The sequence below is a fragment of the Culex pipiens genome, chromosome 1, assembly GCF_016801865.2.
Source record: "Culex pipiens pallens isolate TS chromosome 1, TS_CPP_V2, whole genome shotgun sequence".
NCBI classification, from domain to species: domain Eukaryota; kingdom Metazoa; phylum Arthropoda; class Insecta; order Diptera; family Culicidae; genus Culex; species Culex pipiens.
In genome coordinates this window covers 52,461,596-52,475,477 of record NC_068937.1, presented here as the reverse complement: position 1 = coordinate 52,475,477, position 13,882 = coordinate 52,461,596, and the positions used below count along the sequence as shown (strand labels likewise).

General features: G+C 38.3%; 1 protein-coding gene across 2 annotated transcripts in view; it reads left to right on the top strand.

Moving 5' to 3' along the window:
* The window catches only part of LOC120432397 (chitinase-3-like protein 2), a 35,751-nt gene extending 22,115 nt beyond the window's left edge, over positions 1-13,636 (top strand). Inside the window, exons 3-5 of one of the 2 annotated variants that reach the window (XM_039597606.2) lie at positions 6,040-6,897; positions 9,612-10,238; positions 12,212-13,636. In XM_039597606.2, coding sequence (XP_039453540.1) covers positions 6,040-6,897; positions 9,612-10,204 — 1,451 coding nt within the window. In that variant the 3' untranslated portion in view covers positions 10,205-10,238; positions 12,212-13,636. Of the gene's footprint in view, positions 1-6,039; positions 6,898-9,611; positions 10,437-12,211 lie in introns of those variants that run through there. The other variant, XM_039597597.2, reaches the window with a different exon arrangement.
* The last annotated feature ends 246 nt before the right edge of the window (positions 13,637-13,882 follow it).

The following is a 13,882-nucleotide window of genomic DNA, read 5'->3' as shown; positions in this document are numbered from 1 at the left end:
TAATAAATATTTCATCCAAAAAGACTATTAAATTAAATTGTATTAGTTTCCAATTAAAAAGCTTGAATATATACGTGCTTCAAGTTGATATGAACCATATGAAAAAAATTTCAAAGTTTTAATTTTTTTTTGAATCCAACTTAATTTAGTAATATTTTCATTCGCTGTATTGAAAATTTCAATGCTATTCCATTTAAAAGGTATAGTTTTGTAAGAAATTAAAGGAAATTAAAATAAATTAATTCAAAATAAAATGAAGAGTATTGTTTAACTTTAGAATCACATTTTAAAAACATATAGTTTTTCGTTTTTTGGCCTGTTTAATTTAAACTATATGTGTTTATTTGGTTGGATGATTCCCGTGAAAGTTAAAAAATACTACCTTTTGTTTTCATTTCTCATTTAAAAAAAACTTTGATTTTGTTAAAAATTATATTATTTTTGCAAATTAATTTTGAATTTAGTTTTTGAAAAGTGAGCTAAAACCCATAAAAAATATGTTTAATGGGCTAAACGTCGCAGAAAATTCAATTTATTTTACTCATTCTGACTGAACAAGTTTGTTATATCTTGCTTTGGTATGAAATTCAATAAAATTTAAAATTATATAACAGAAAACATTTTAAATTTATTATTAAATGAGAATACGCGTGCCCTACATTTTTTTTCAAAATATGTAAAAATAGAGCCTATTCATAAACCAGGAGGATTTTTTTTTTGTGTTGCATTCAAATTTAGGGAATATTTTTTTAGTTTATTGAAGAATAATATATAGTGAAGCATAAAACGTAGTTTCTGTGATTTAAGCAAAAGATTTTCAGAGTTATATTAACATTTTTCAAGTTCCGCGAAATTTGCGTGAAATTTGATGTTTTGAAATTGAGGTCCCCGTGAAATTTGCAATTTTCTAGCGTGAAAAATCACTAAGCCTAATCATCAAGAACCCAACTACCATGAGCAGACGGGTCGTGCGACGGCCCTACTTCGATCCTCTCAGAGAAAATCGGAGAAGATGTCCGCTTCCTCGATCGTTGATGTCCCGAAGACCGTTGATAATGATCGCGATGTTAGCCATTATCAGTGGATTTCTCTCATCTCGCTCCCTCCCTCCCCCCCCCCCCCTACGTTCTTCCATGCTCGAGTCTGCGTTTTGTTCCAATGGTGGACAAGCTGATCGCCAAATTGACCAGAGCAAAGCATTAGTAGATACGTGGAATTCAGTCCCGAGGGTGTCTAAAGACTACTCCCGAACACGGTTTTATAAAAGATCTGATCTGAGGACCATCGACCAAGTCATAGACCTCTTTTACTCGCCATAGGTTCTAGTGGACAGTTCACGCTGGATAGAGTACAGGTAGCCCCACAGGAACTCACTCGGAAGTGTGGACAGTCAAAGCAGTATGAGTCCCTTGCGGCATCTGCCTACGTCCAATAATGACTTCCCCCGTCGTTGGCGATATCCTCCGCCATAATTGTTAAGAACGACAAGCCTCAGTCTGCTGGCCTGCATCGCACAGGAGGCACACCTTTCGGGATGCCATCGGACACGGAAGAATTGGGAAGAAAAGATGCACCGGTGTCGAAGACCGCAGACACAACCGTAAGGCATCAATCAACCAAAAAATCCCCCTCCCCCTTTCACCCTTCCCAGTTGTATGGAAGCGACAGAGTGGAGCTGGAGCTCCACTGGCCGTCCGTACATCGCCGGAGCGCAAACATCGGTCGAGCAAACGGAAGCTGCAAATCATTACATTCGTCGTGTTTTCCGCATCGATCTCCATCTCTCTGGGATAACCTAGCCCGGTCCGAGTCATGTACTTCTCTGGCCAAAAGCTCTTGTTCAACTGGAACCTGAAAAAGACGAAAGAAATCTGGTTAAATTGTTCCACCGAAGTTGAAACCATCATGCCCATTTTTTCTGACATCAACAACAAACAAGTTGTCAAACGATTTGTCATCGATCAAAGTGAGCCATCAGGGGAAAATTTAGCGAAAGAGGCCCTTTGGAAAATACAACTTCGACACCTTCACTTAATCCACTTATAACTAAGTCAGTTCTGCTCAGATTAAGTTAAAGTGTTCTACAAAATTGTTCCCCATATTATAATTGATATATATCTCAGGTTTCAGCCATTTTGGTTCGGGAGATGATTTTTGCGGTCAGAAAATGTAAAAAAGTGAATATTCTCCATGGAAAACGCATGCAAACTTAAAAGCGAAAGAGCTGTGACGAAACCTGAACCAAATTGGCTGAAAATTTCAGGAGAGCTTCTGTGGACATAGAGCAATGATTTTATCAACAATGCAACGGTCTAGACGACATTTTTGCATTTCCAAGGAGCCCTGAACCACCCTACTGAGCATATATACAGTATGGCCCATAAAAAAATGCGACATGTGCATATTTTCACAGAAAAATTGTTCCATTCTAAAATGTATTTAACAAACTGATTTTGTTATGTATCATGGTGTTAGTTTAGTATGTTTTGAAGATATTTTCATGACAGTTTTTTGCAGTTCGCCAAAATTGGGTATTGGTGGGCTACAATAATGGATGTATTTTTGGTACAAAATTTACCTTAATTTCATACCTTATATCTTAAAAACGGAACAGTTTAAAATATCCAACCCTGTGCCAAAAGCATCGTCAGAAGTCCCTCTTAAATACGCCCAATCGGAAAAGTTCATAAATTTTGATAGAATTAGTCATTTTAGAGAAAAATGCAATTTGGGTCATCATCTTGAGTGATTCGGTCTAAATAAATTAATAACTTAAAACCTATGTCGATGGCTCTAAAGAGTGCCCAACGGCTCTATACTGTTAAAAGTCATATCAGGGCATCTGTTAGAGTCAATTACCATCATTTGTTGCATTATTTTTTTTTCCCTTGAATCATTGTAGGCTCCAAAAACTCCTAAATTGAAGCATTTTCAATATCGGGATATTTTTAAAGAGTACACTGTTTTTGTAGAACTGGTTAATAGAATGCGAAAAAATCGATGAAATTAGTTGTTACACGTCTCAAAAATAGTAAACTTGAAGGCTGTTTACTTTTTAATCCATACAAAAATTCACAAGTGGCTCTTCAGATCGACCAACAAAGAAAAGTCATTTTTCCTTTATATGGCCTGGGCTGGGAGCAAATTGGAGAATTTTGAGTTTAAATGTGCTGTGACATTTTTTAAAGCTAAGGAAAAGGTTTTCAATACATTATTTGTTTGTTTGGATCTATTTAACATGTACAGTACATTGTACACATGCTACATACATCGTAAATAGTCAAAATAGGCCCGATTTCCACCAAATAACAATGTCGCATTTTTTTATGGGCCATACTGTAGCATAGCATTACGGGTCTGCACCACGCTGTAGGGGGTGCCACAATGTTTGTCGGGTAAGACTTGTTTTACTTAAAAAAATCAGGTAATTTTTTTTGTATAAAATTTCGATGTTTTCCAAAAATCACTCTTTTTTTTAAATTTGTAACTCGGCGGCCGAATTTTTGACCATACTTCTCTATGGCTCAAAAGTTGCGGGTTTTGGTCCCCTATAATATATAAAAAAAATCCCGAAAATAAAAAAATGCAGATTTTGGGAAATTGAGTTTTTCTGAAAAAAATGTCCGTGTATTTATTTTTTCCTGAAATCTTAGCATTGGTGAGTTTCACGACAGTTTCACATTTTTCAGAGGTTGTGCCTCTCAGCAACCATTTCGATGGTCCAATATCCAATGTCCTTGAATCAAATTTATAGGACATTTTCTGAACTTTTTGAAAAACCTATTTCCATACTTGATCAAGCTTGGCCGTGACTTCTACATTTAAAAAAGTCACGTATTGAAAACGGTGCACGATATCGCAATTTTAAAAAGTACATTTACAGTCATCCCTCATATTCGGAACAGTTTACAGATCGGCCAATGTTAAAAAAATCATAGAAAATCAATAATTGAACTTAATGATTCGTTTTTACCTTCATTTGGAAGCTTTTCTTGCGATCTTTCGAATTTTGTATCGAACAACTGCAAATATTAACTTTTATATAAAGTTTTTGAAGAAAAACTTTGACCCTTGAAATCCACAAATTCGGAACACTTTTTTCTTACGGATGTAAACAAACTTTGGTTCTCTCCATGAGTACATAATTTTTACAAAATAATGACTTCACGCACTGGAACCAACGAAATGCAAGCTTAGTTATGTTTTATGAATGGTCTGATAACTTTTTTTGTGAAAATATCAGTTAAATTCAGGTGTTCCACAATTGTGGGAGGCACAATAACATCCCACAATTATGAAACAGGCAATTTTGAGGCAGTGTTTTGTTGCACTGGATAAAATAGTCTTGAAATGAAGTTTTTTGTTCAAAAAGTACTACTTTTACTAGTGAAATAGCAAGAGAATGTCCAAATAAAGGTCCTAAAAAAAGTAGGGTCGACAGAAAAGCTGCATTTGGCATGTTATTGACAAATTATCACAAAAGTGTTCCGAATTTGTGGGTGTTCCGAATATGTGGGATAACTGTACATCTAAAAATAAAGTTTTGTTCTTTTTTCCAGTCCCGCCCGTGTGGATCAATCGGACCGCGCACTGGACTCACAATCCAGAGGTCGCCGGTTCGAATCCCGCGGCGGGCGCTCTAAAATTCTTTGTTTAAATATGGGTATTCGGCGCCGTCGCTCCGTGCCATACTTTCATACACTTAGGAGCTCAGGGCGGCGAAGTCCTTGTAGATAAAAAGGAAGACACTAGTGGTTGGTACTAGCAATGGTGGCCGACAGCTATAAAGTCAACTTCGTCGTTCTTTTTTCCAGTTTTCGAAAATAATGGGTTTTTTTAATGGCAACACTGTCAAATGAATTTTGGGTAACTTTTTTCCATAGCTTAATTTTTTTTGTCGTCTGAATCATATTCAAAAACGTGAATTTTTAGAAATGTTTTATTTTATTTTAAAGGCTGAATTAAAAAAATGAGTATATTTTTAAGATTGTAGCTTTGTTTTAGACTTCCTTAGCAATACCTACAACTTTGCCGAAGACATCAAATCGATCAAAGAATCTGTTCTCAAGATAACGATTTTTGAAATATATTAATACTAGCAAAACATTGTAATAGGGCCGAAGCCGAAGTGTAAACAAAGAGTCTATCCTGCTCGTTCCTAATGTAAACAACAACTGACGTGAGTAGGATAGACTCTTTGTTTACACTTCGGCTTCGGTCCTATTACAATGTTTTGCTAGAATAGCCTTTTTGTATGGAGTCTTGTACAAACTAATTATATCTAATTATGTCTTTTTTGGTCATAAAAAAGTACGGACAAAATTCCATTCAAGCAACAGAAAAATCAATTTCCAATAAAGTTCTTCTTGTGAGAATTTGCTCTGCTTGAATTCTTCCGAATTTGTTTATGTTTACAACTGTGAACATATGAAAATCACACTACGAATTTTCACCCCCTAGAATTTTTTTTTCATCTAGATTATGTTTACAGGCCATCAAGGGCGCCCGATGAAGCAATAAATCTTAATAAGGCATGCTACTTGATTACAAGCAACATGTTTTTCCTTTTACACTTCTATTGTAAGGCCTAGATTAAGGGGGCCATATTTCACAACTTGTGATCAGAAAGTTGCCCAAAATTTTATTCTGCTATACAAATATTTCTTAGCAGAATTAACTATACGAGACTTTTCAAAATTCTTAGCAATCTTTAATGCATTTTCGTGTAAAACAAAGAAAAAAAACATATTAATGTATGTTGGATTCAGTTTTTCCATAAGAAACACAAATAATAGTTTGTTTCTCAACATAATTACTTTCCCGCCACGCCAAGGTCCGGATAGCCGCCGGCACCTGCGGCCACACTTCCGGTCACGAACAGTGCGCGGACCCATCTGGCCGGTTCGACTTATCGGGAAGCATTCCGGGTGAATGTTTTGTCCACACGGGCTTGCGTGTATCGCCGATTGCATTGAGAAAAGGGGGTGCCTTATCGGAGAAATAACTCACACTTTCTTTTTTGTTTCGTATTTTTTCCAGACATTCCCTCCCTTTGGCCAGAACGGCAGCGCCACTACACGGAAGCGTTCCAGTCGGCCCTTGCCGCCGCTAGCCAACCTGAGGTCGACGATGATGGTGTCGCGGAGGACGGGCTGTTCACCAATGGGACCGAACCCGACTTTGATGTTGCGCCGCCAATTAAGGAGATGGAAAACGAGCGGATAATGCCGTCCAAATTTGGCAACTTTATCGCGGCGTCCCAGGAAACGACGTCCCGAAGGGTGAACGGGGATAATGGGGGTCACAAGATCGTCTGCTACTACACGACACCGGCGATGAGCGGTTCCGGAAGGCGACGGCGATCCGTCCGGAGTAATCTCTACCCGGACCATATCGATCCGTATCTGTGCACGCATCTGAACGTCGGAATCGCCGAGATTGTCAACGGGACGGTCTACATCAACGACGATCTGCGCGTGGTGTTCAACCACACCCGGCAGCTAAAGAAGGCCAACCGGGAGCTGAAGGTGCTCGTTTGGGTGGGTGGAGCCGGCGTCGGAGGTTTCTCCGAAATGGTCGTGAACCACGCTAGTCGAAAGTTGTTCATCCAATCGCTCAAAGCGACCCTGGAGCAGTACCAGCTGGACGGAGTCGATCTGGATTGGGAGTTTCCCGGAAGTGGGAGCAAAAACAGGATGCACTTTTCGCAGCTGTTGCATGAAATTAGGCGCGAGTACCAACGGGAACACCGGACTTACATTCTGAGTGTGGCGGTGGCGGCTCCGGCGACGATCGCGTACCTCTCGTACGATGCGAGGGAAATTAACAGCTACGCGGATTACGTTAACATTATGACCTACGATTATCACTTTTACGCAAAGGAGATGCCGCAGACAGGTGAGGATTGAATAACTGTGTGTTTTATAGAAATGATTATTCGATGCCGGTGTGCTCTTTTGTACCAAGCTTGCTGGTTTTCCTATCTAGATAGAACAATAGAGCACACGGGCATCGTATTATAAGGAAAATTAGTGCGGTTCGCTTCTCCTACATATTGCTTACAATTTTTGGGTTGTACGCAACAAAACGGAGAGGACTGCTCCTTGACCCGAACGACTATTGGACCGCTGAAGAGTTGCAACGGAAACACTCAATATCAACTTGACATCTCGAACAAGTAGGTTGGTCTCGGATTTGAGGCAGCCCAGATATAAGAAAATGCGTGAGGGGAGGGGGTACTGAAATCCCGAAAATGTATGGATGTAATTAGAGAGCCTGGAGCTTATTAGAGAACGGACATCTCAAACCAAAAGTACCAATCGAAGCACGAGAACTGTCAAACGGAGGTACCAATCGAGCATAAGACAAAGGATTTTGCTCGATTGGTACCTCCGTTTGACAGTTCTCGTGCGTCGATTGGTACTTTTGGTTTGAGATGTCCGTTCTCTAATAAGCTCCAGGCTCTCTAGATGTAATAGGATGTAATATTTGAACAAATCCTAAGCAGGCCATGCTTCGCAGAAATCAACCAACTGATTTTCACCGTTTCACTTATTTTTTCTTCCTCTCCGGCGTGGTACCACAATTTGCCGACTCCGACACCATCTCTACAAAAAACCCCGACTCCGGCTACAATGTCGTCTGGAAGATGTTTGGTTATTCTCAAACGTGCTCGATTGTGAACTATGAAGTTGTTGGTTCAAACATCGATCTGTATTATTTTCGTATGTTGCGTATAAGCAACATATCAACCAGTTTGTCTAGGGACCATCCAAAAACCATGTAGACATATCTCAGATATCTCAGAACCAAGCCCCGCCCCTCTTGTGAAAAATTTCCATACCAAATAAAACTTTTTTGTGTCAACTCTTTAAAATACCTGAGTACTAGGGCTCAGTAAGCTACCTCAAATTAGTTGAATCTGACCTAATTGCCTGTTTGTTACATTTCTGGCTTCGACATATCGGCCGCCATCTTGGATTGCACATTCCCTGAATACTTTGGAGTGTTCTAGGGCTCATAATCGAGTTCAGCGACCCCAAATTAGTTAAATTTGACTAGTTGATTGAACTTATACATCCTGTTATGATGGGTTTCCCATTCAGCCGCCATATTGGACGCCATCTTGAACATCTCAGTTCCCTTTGAGAATTGGAAAAATTAACATGCATATCCAATTCCAGGATTTAGTCTAGGTCCATAAAAAAGGGCCTGTTACCAGATTTACTTTCATCGCTATTTTCTAACACCTTGACTAAATATTGAAAACAACAACAACAATATTAACAAAAACAAGGACTGCCACTAATGTTAGACAACAAGATCGAGCTCCAGCAGCTGGACACCACGTTGCGGCTGAGGACAAAAGCAAAGGCCAGCAGAGCCAACCAAGACCCCTACACAATCCCCCTTCCCTTCCCACGCCTTGTCTTTAACATCAATCCCTTCCCTACTAACCCCGAGTAGGCCGCTGGTAATCGGCTCCCCTTCCACTAACATTTACACACAACATCCTCTGTAACTAATATTAGCTTTAAGAAAAATGTAATTACAAATGCCGACTCGGTCCTAACCAGGTCCCAGCACCGAAAAGGACCTAATAAAAATAATTTTATGAAAAAAATGTTAGACAACAATTTGGTGGTGTAGGGGTAAGCGTGATTGCCTCTCACCCAGTCGGCCTGGGTTCGATCCCAGAAGGTCCCGGTGGCATTTTTCGAGACGAGATTTGCCTGATCACGCCTTACGTCGGACGGGAAGTAAATGTTGGCCCCGGACTAACCTAAAGGTTAGGTCGTTAGCTCACTCCAGGTGTAGGGTTCCCTGGGTTCTGTCTCGGTGGAGTCGCTGGTAGGCAGTTGGACTAACAATCCAAAGGTCGTCAGTTCGAATCCCGGGGTGGATGGAAGCTAAGGTGTAAAAAGAGGTTTGCAATTGCCTCAACAATCAAGCCTTCGGACACTTAGTTTCGAGTAGGAATCTCGCAATCGAGAACGCCAAGGCAATGCTGTAGAGCGAATAATTTGATTTGATTTTTTTGAGTAGTATGATCAAAAATTTGTTTTTTTTTTGAAAAATTTTCAATGTTAAAATATGAAACATTTATAAAATGTTCATATCTTTCAAAACAAAATTTAAAAAAAAAATAATTAAGACTAACATTTTCAAAGTGCTCAACATGAAATATTAAGCTAATGTAACTAGCTACCACTGCACAAATTGAACTCATAAATCATTGCAGGAAAATAATTAATACTGATCACTCAACAAAATAACGCCGAAAACACGAAAAATCCTAAACAATAAAAACTGATCCCAGAAAAAAATACATTTTTTTAAACATTGTCAAAGGCACATAAAACAAGTCACACTTCCAACCCTAAAATTTTCTTTAATTTCAAAAATTCTTCTTTCCAATGCATTTTAAAGATTTAAAATTGGTTGAAAAATTGATTTTTGGCGAATTTTTATATCGAAGCCCGCCTAGAGGCGGAGTTGGGTTGTAGAGAATCCTTGTTTTGTTGATTGTATCCATGTTCAAGCAGATCTTGTTTAACTTTAATCCTCCGGCAATTTCATGACGCAATTTGACACGTTTCTCCCTTTTTCAGGTTTCAACGCGCCCCTCTACCGACGCCACGACGAGCACGCCATCTTCGGCACCCTCAACATCAACGCGTCCGTCCACTACTGGCTTTCGCAGGGCCTGGCCAAGAACAAACTGGTCATCGGTCTGCCCACATACGGGCACACCTTCCAGCTGGTGTCCCCGTTCAACACCCGGATTGGCGCTCCCGCCTCCAGCTATGGCCGCGTTGGGATGATCGGCTTCGCGTCCTACTCGGAGATTTGCTGGTTCCGGCGGCACAACATCTACGTGCACCAGGTGTACGACGTGGAGGCGTGTTCGCCGTATTTGTACGCCGGAACGGAGTGGATTTCGTACGAGGACGAGCGCAGCCTGGAGTGCAAGGCGAACTACATCAAGGAGAACGGGTTCGGCGGGGCTATGATCTTTTCGCTCAACACGGACGACTTTGGCGAGTACTGTGCGGACAATCTGCTGCTAGAAGAGGAGGAGGAGGAGGATGGGGATGGGGATGGACAGAGGAAAAGTCAACAAGGGCAGAATAATTTTCCGCTGCTGAGGAAGATTCATTCCGTGCTGGCGCCGAACCAGAAGCAGCAGCAGGAGCAGAACTAGGCTTACGATATAGTTAACACTCTAAAGAGGCAATGTAAGTAAATATATGTGTTGTAGTTGTGGTCACACGAAAGTTTCTTTTAAGTTGTAAATATTTTGATATCGAGCAATTCCAGCTCAAATCAGGATTTTTTCTAGTACTTTTGTACCCGACCCTCTCCGATTTCAATGAAACATTTTAGATATGTTATCCTAGGTCTATATAAGCCATTTTTGTTATATGGAGCCAATTGTACTCGAAAATGACTTTTAAGTTAAGTTATTAAATATTTTTGTATATTGTAATTTAAAAATTACTGTATCTCGAAGCCGTATCGAATCGTATCAAAAAGTGGTCAAAGACAAACTTGTAGGAAATTGGACGGGCTTTCTGAAAAAAAATACACCGAAAGAAAAATACATGCCATTTCTATGAGATTTTTAAATTTTTAGTTGAAAAGTTAAATTCAAAGGTGATGCCACGATTTTTTTTCGTTCAAATTTTTTGAGAAAATAGCCTAAGATGTGGGATGGTATGTCTCTCCCAAAAAAAATAAACACAAAAATCATTTAATAAAACTTTTTTTTGAAAAGTGGTAAAAACGTATCAAAACCGAAAGTGGTAATCGATTTCCCAGACAATTTTACATAAAAGTCTTTTTATTGACCATTGTTCTAAGGCCAACCCTTGTGAAAATACGGTTTTGAAAATAAAAATGTTGAAAAAAAAATGGTTTTTTGTTGGTTTTTGGCAATTTCCATATGACAGACTGATTTTTCAGTCTCGAAAATATGTTAACCGGAAAGCTCGTCCAATTTCCTATCAGTTTGCCTTTAACAGCATTTAAATTGGATGTATGGGCTTACAGATATAAGCTTAATTACATATTGCTCATAACTGAAAATAGAATATTTTTTTCAGTGTGGTAGAAACCTGGATAGTAAATAAGCTTACGTAAAAATTAAAACGAGTCAAATTAAAAAGTTAATAAAGGCAAACTTATAGGAAATTGGACGAGCTTTCCGGCAAAAATATTTTCGAGAGTGAAAAATCAAGTCTGTCCTATAGAAATTGCCAAAACCCGCCGAAAAACCTATTTTTCAACATTTTTATTTTTAAAACCGCTGATCTTCACAAGGATTGGACATAGGACAATGGTCAATATGAAGACGTTTATGTAATATATGGGAATCGATTCCCACTATCGGTTTTTTCAAATTTTTACGTCTAGACAAATTTTCAAAAAAAAAAAAAAAAAAAACAGCTTCAGTAAATGATTTTTATATTTATTTAGGAGAGACATACCATCCTGCATTTTTCGTGAGTCTTTTTGTAACATCTTAGGCTATTTCCTCAAAAATGTTGAACGAAATTTAAATTTAACTTTTAAACTTAAAAAATAAATCTCATAGAAGTGGCGTGAATTTTTCTTTCAGTGTAGTTTTCTTTAAGCCCGTCCAATTTCCTACCATTTTTTGATACGATGCAACGGCTTTGAGTTACAGTAATTTTTAAATAACAAAATACAAAAATATTTAAATAACTTACGCCCTTCTCAAATATCATTTTTGAGTACAATTGGCTTATATAGGCCTAGGATAACATGCCTAAAAAGTTTATTTGAAATCGGAGAGGGTCGGGTACAAAAGTACCAGAAAAAATCCTGATTTAAGCTGGAATTGCTCTATCATGAAAACATTAGAGAATTCTTTCAAGTTCGCCCGATAACTGAGCGCTTCGTTCGCCTTCACCACAACAAACTGATTTTGTCAGATCGATGCCACTGTGCTCTAACTTGAAAAGAATCCCAGCAAGCTTTAGTATAATAGCCACAGAGGCCAAGGCATGCTGTATTTGGGATAATTTGCAATTTTTGAGGATAAATTCTATATTTTCATTTAAATATGAAGAATTTTTTATGATTTTTATACGCTTAAAACAAAAAAAATCGTATGACCATAACTGCAACCGAACCTGTCTGTGTGTGGGGGCTATTTACTGATAAATTGAACGATATTGGTGGGTAGGACAAGGGCGTCGGCGAATTCGAGCAATCCGGTTACAATAACAAGAAAAATACGACTTATAATGTGTAAGAGGTAACGTTTAGTAGAAGCATATGAAATTATTTATAAAACAAAAATACGGAAAGGTGTGTCTGTGTGCGGGGGCAGGAAAAATTATGCTTCGAATCTGTATTAAGAAATTACCGAAAACCAAGTTATTAATTTGTAGGTAGCTGGTAAGATTGGCGAATCAAAGATCGATTGATATTATTGTAGATGTGAGTTGTAGAAAGTAAGTGAGGGAAGGGAACGAAAAAATAATAAATTCGTCATGTTATCTAGTCAACTCGTCGCATGATTTTGGTTCGATTTCTTAGAATTAGGTGCTCTAAATTGTTTTCAGTGCGGTTTCATTTCAAAGAATTGTCTTCCATCAATTAAAGTTATTGTTTTGTTCATGTTTTGCTACGTGTTTTTGGTTTTTATCTCAAATTAAATTTCAGTTACATCAATCTATTTTCATCAAGAGTGCTTCACTGATTACAACTATCACAGGCTAGTTTTACTAAATTTTCTACGATGTCAGATAACATGCTAACCAAACAAAGAACAACAAAATTTGCACCTTGGTGCAGCGCCTTATAGCTAGCTTTCGTCGTGAGTAGTGGATCGAGTCGAGCGTAGAAACGGATTTCAACACTGTTTGTAAAATGCAAAATTATAAATATATAATTTTTATACGAACGATTTTATAGTGCTTTAAAACACACAAACACACTCACACTAACACACACACGCGTAGCTGTTAGTTGTCCTCTAGAGATGCGATATTTTTCGGTTAGACACGTGCGCACAACCCGACAAAAACTAACAATAATCAAGCAAAAGATCCCCTCCAACAACTAAGTAAACTACCGCAACCGAATCCACAGATAACCCTAGTGCCAAAATATGAAGTGAAAAAAATAAATAAAATAACCTATAAAACAAACAAAACTAATCAACTACAACTACCAAAACCAGAGCAAAAAACACCAGCAACACTTGAAGAGTAGAAACCCCTTAAAAAAGTAACACTTTACTCACCCTAAACACACACACGAACACTAACACTGGTTAAGATAACTTGTAACATTCCACAGAAAGGTATTTGTTCTGTTTGCAACCAATTTGAAACTCGAAAAGGTGTTGATAACTGCTAAAACTTTAAGTTTAAGCTATCGCTGTAAGTATTTTATACCAGAGATAATGTTTCCTGTACGAGTAGCGAGAGGGCAGCGAACGCTAGTTAAAAGTGATGAATCTTGAAAAACAAAATGGCAGTGTTCTAGATGGTGATTGTAGAAAAGCATACGAATAAACAACGGCGGATTTTAAATAAGGAGGAAACTGTGTACATCGTGGTGGAAATAAATATTATTATTCATTTATATTTAAACTATGTTAGCAAGGGGTGATTTATTTACCGTTGAAAGTATCACAGTTTTCCAAAAAAGTGTCCTCGTGGTTTACGGATGATCCCTGTTTTTGTTATCGTTTTCGTTTTCGTTTTCGTTTTCGTTTTCGTTTTCGTTTTCGTTTTCGTTTTCGTTTTCGTTTTCGTTTTCGTTTTCGTTTTCGTTTTCGTTTTCGTTTTCGTTTTCGTTTTCGTTTTCGTTTTCGTTTTCGTTTTCGTTTTCGTTTTCGTTTTCG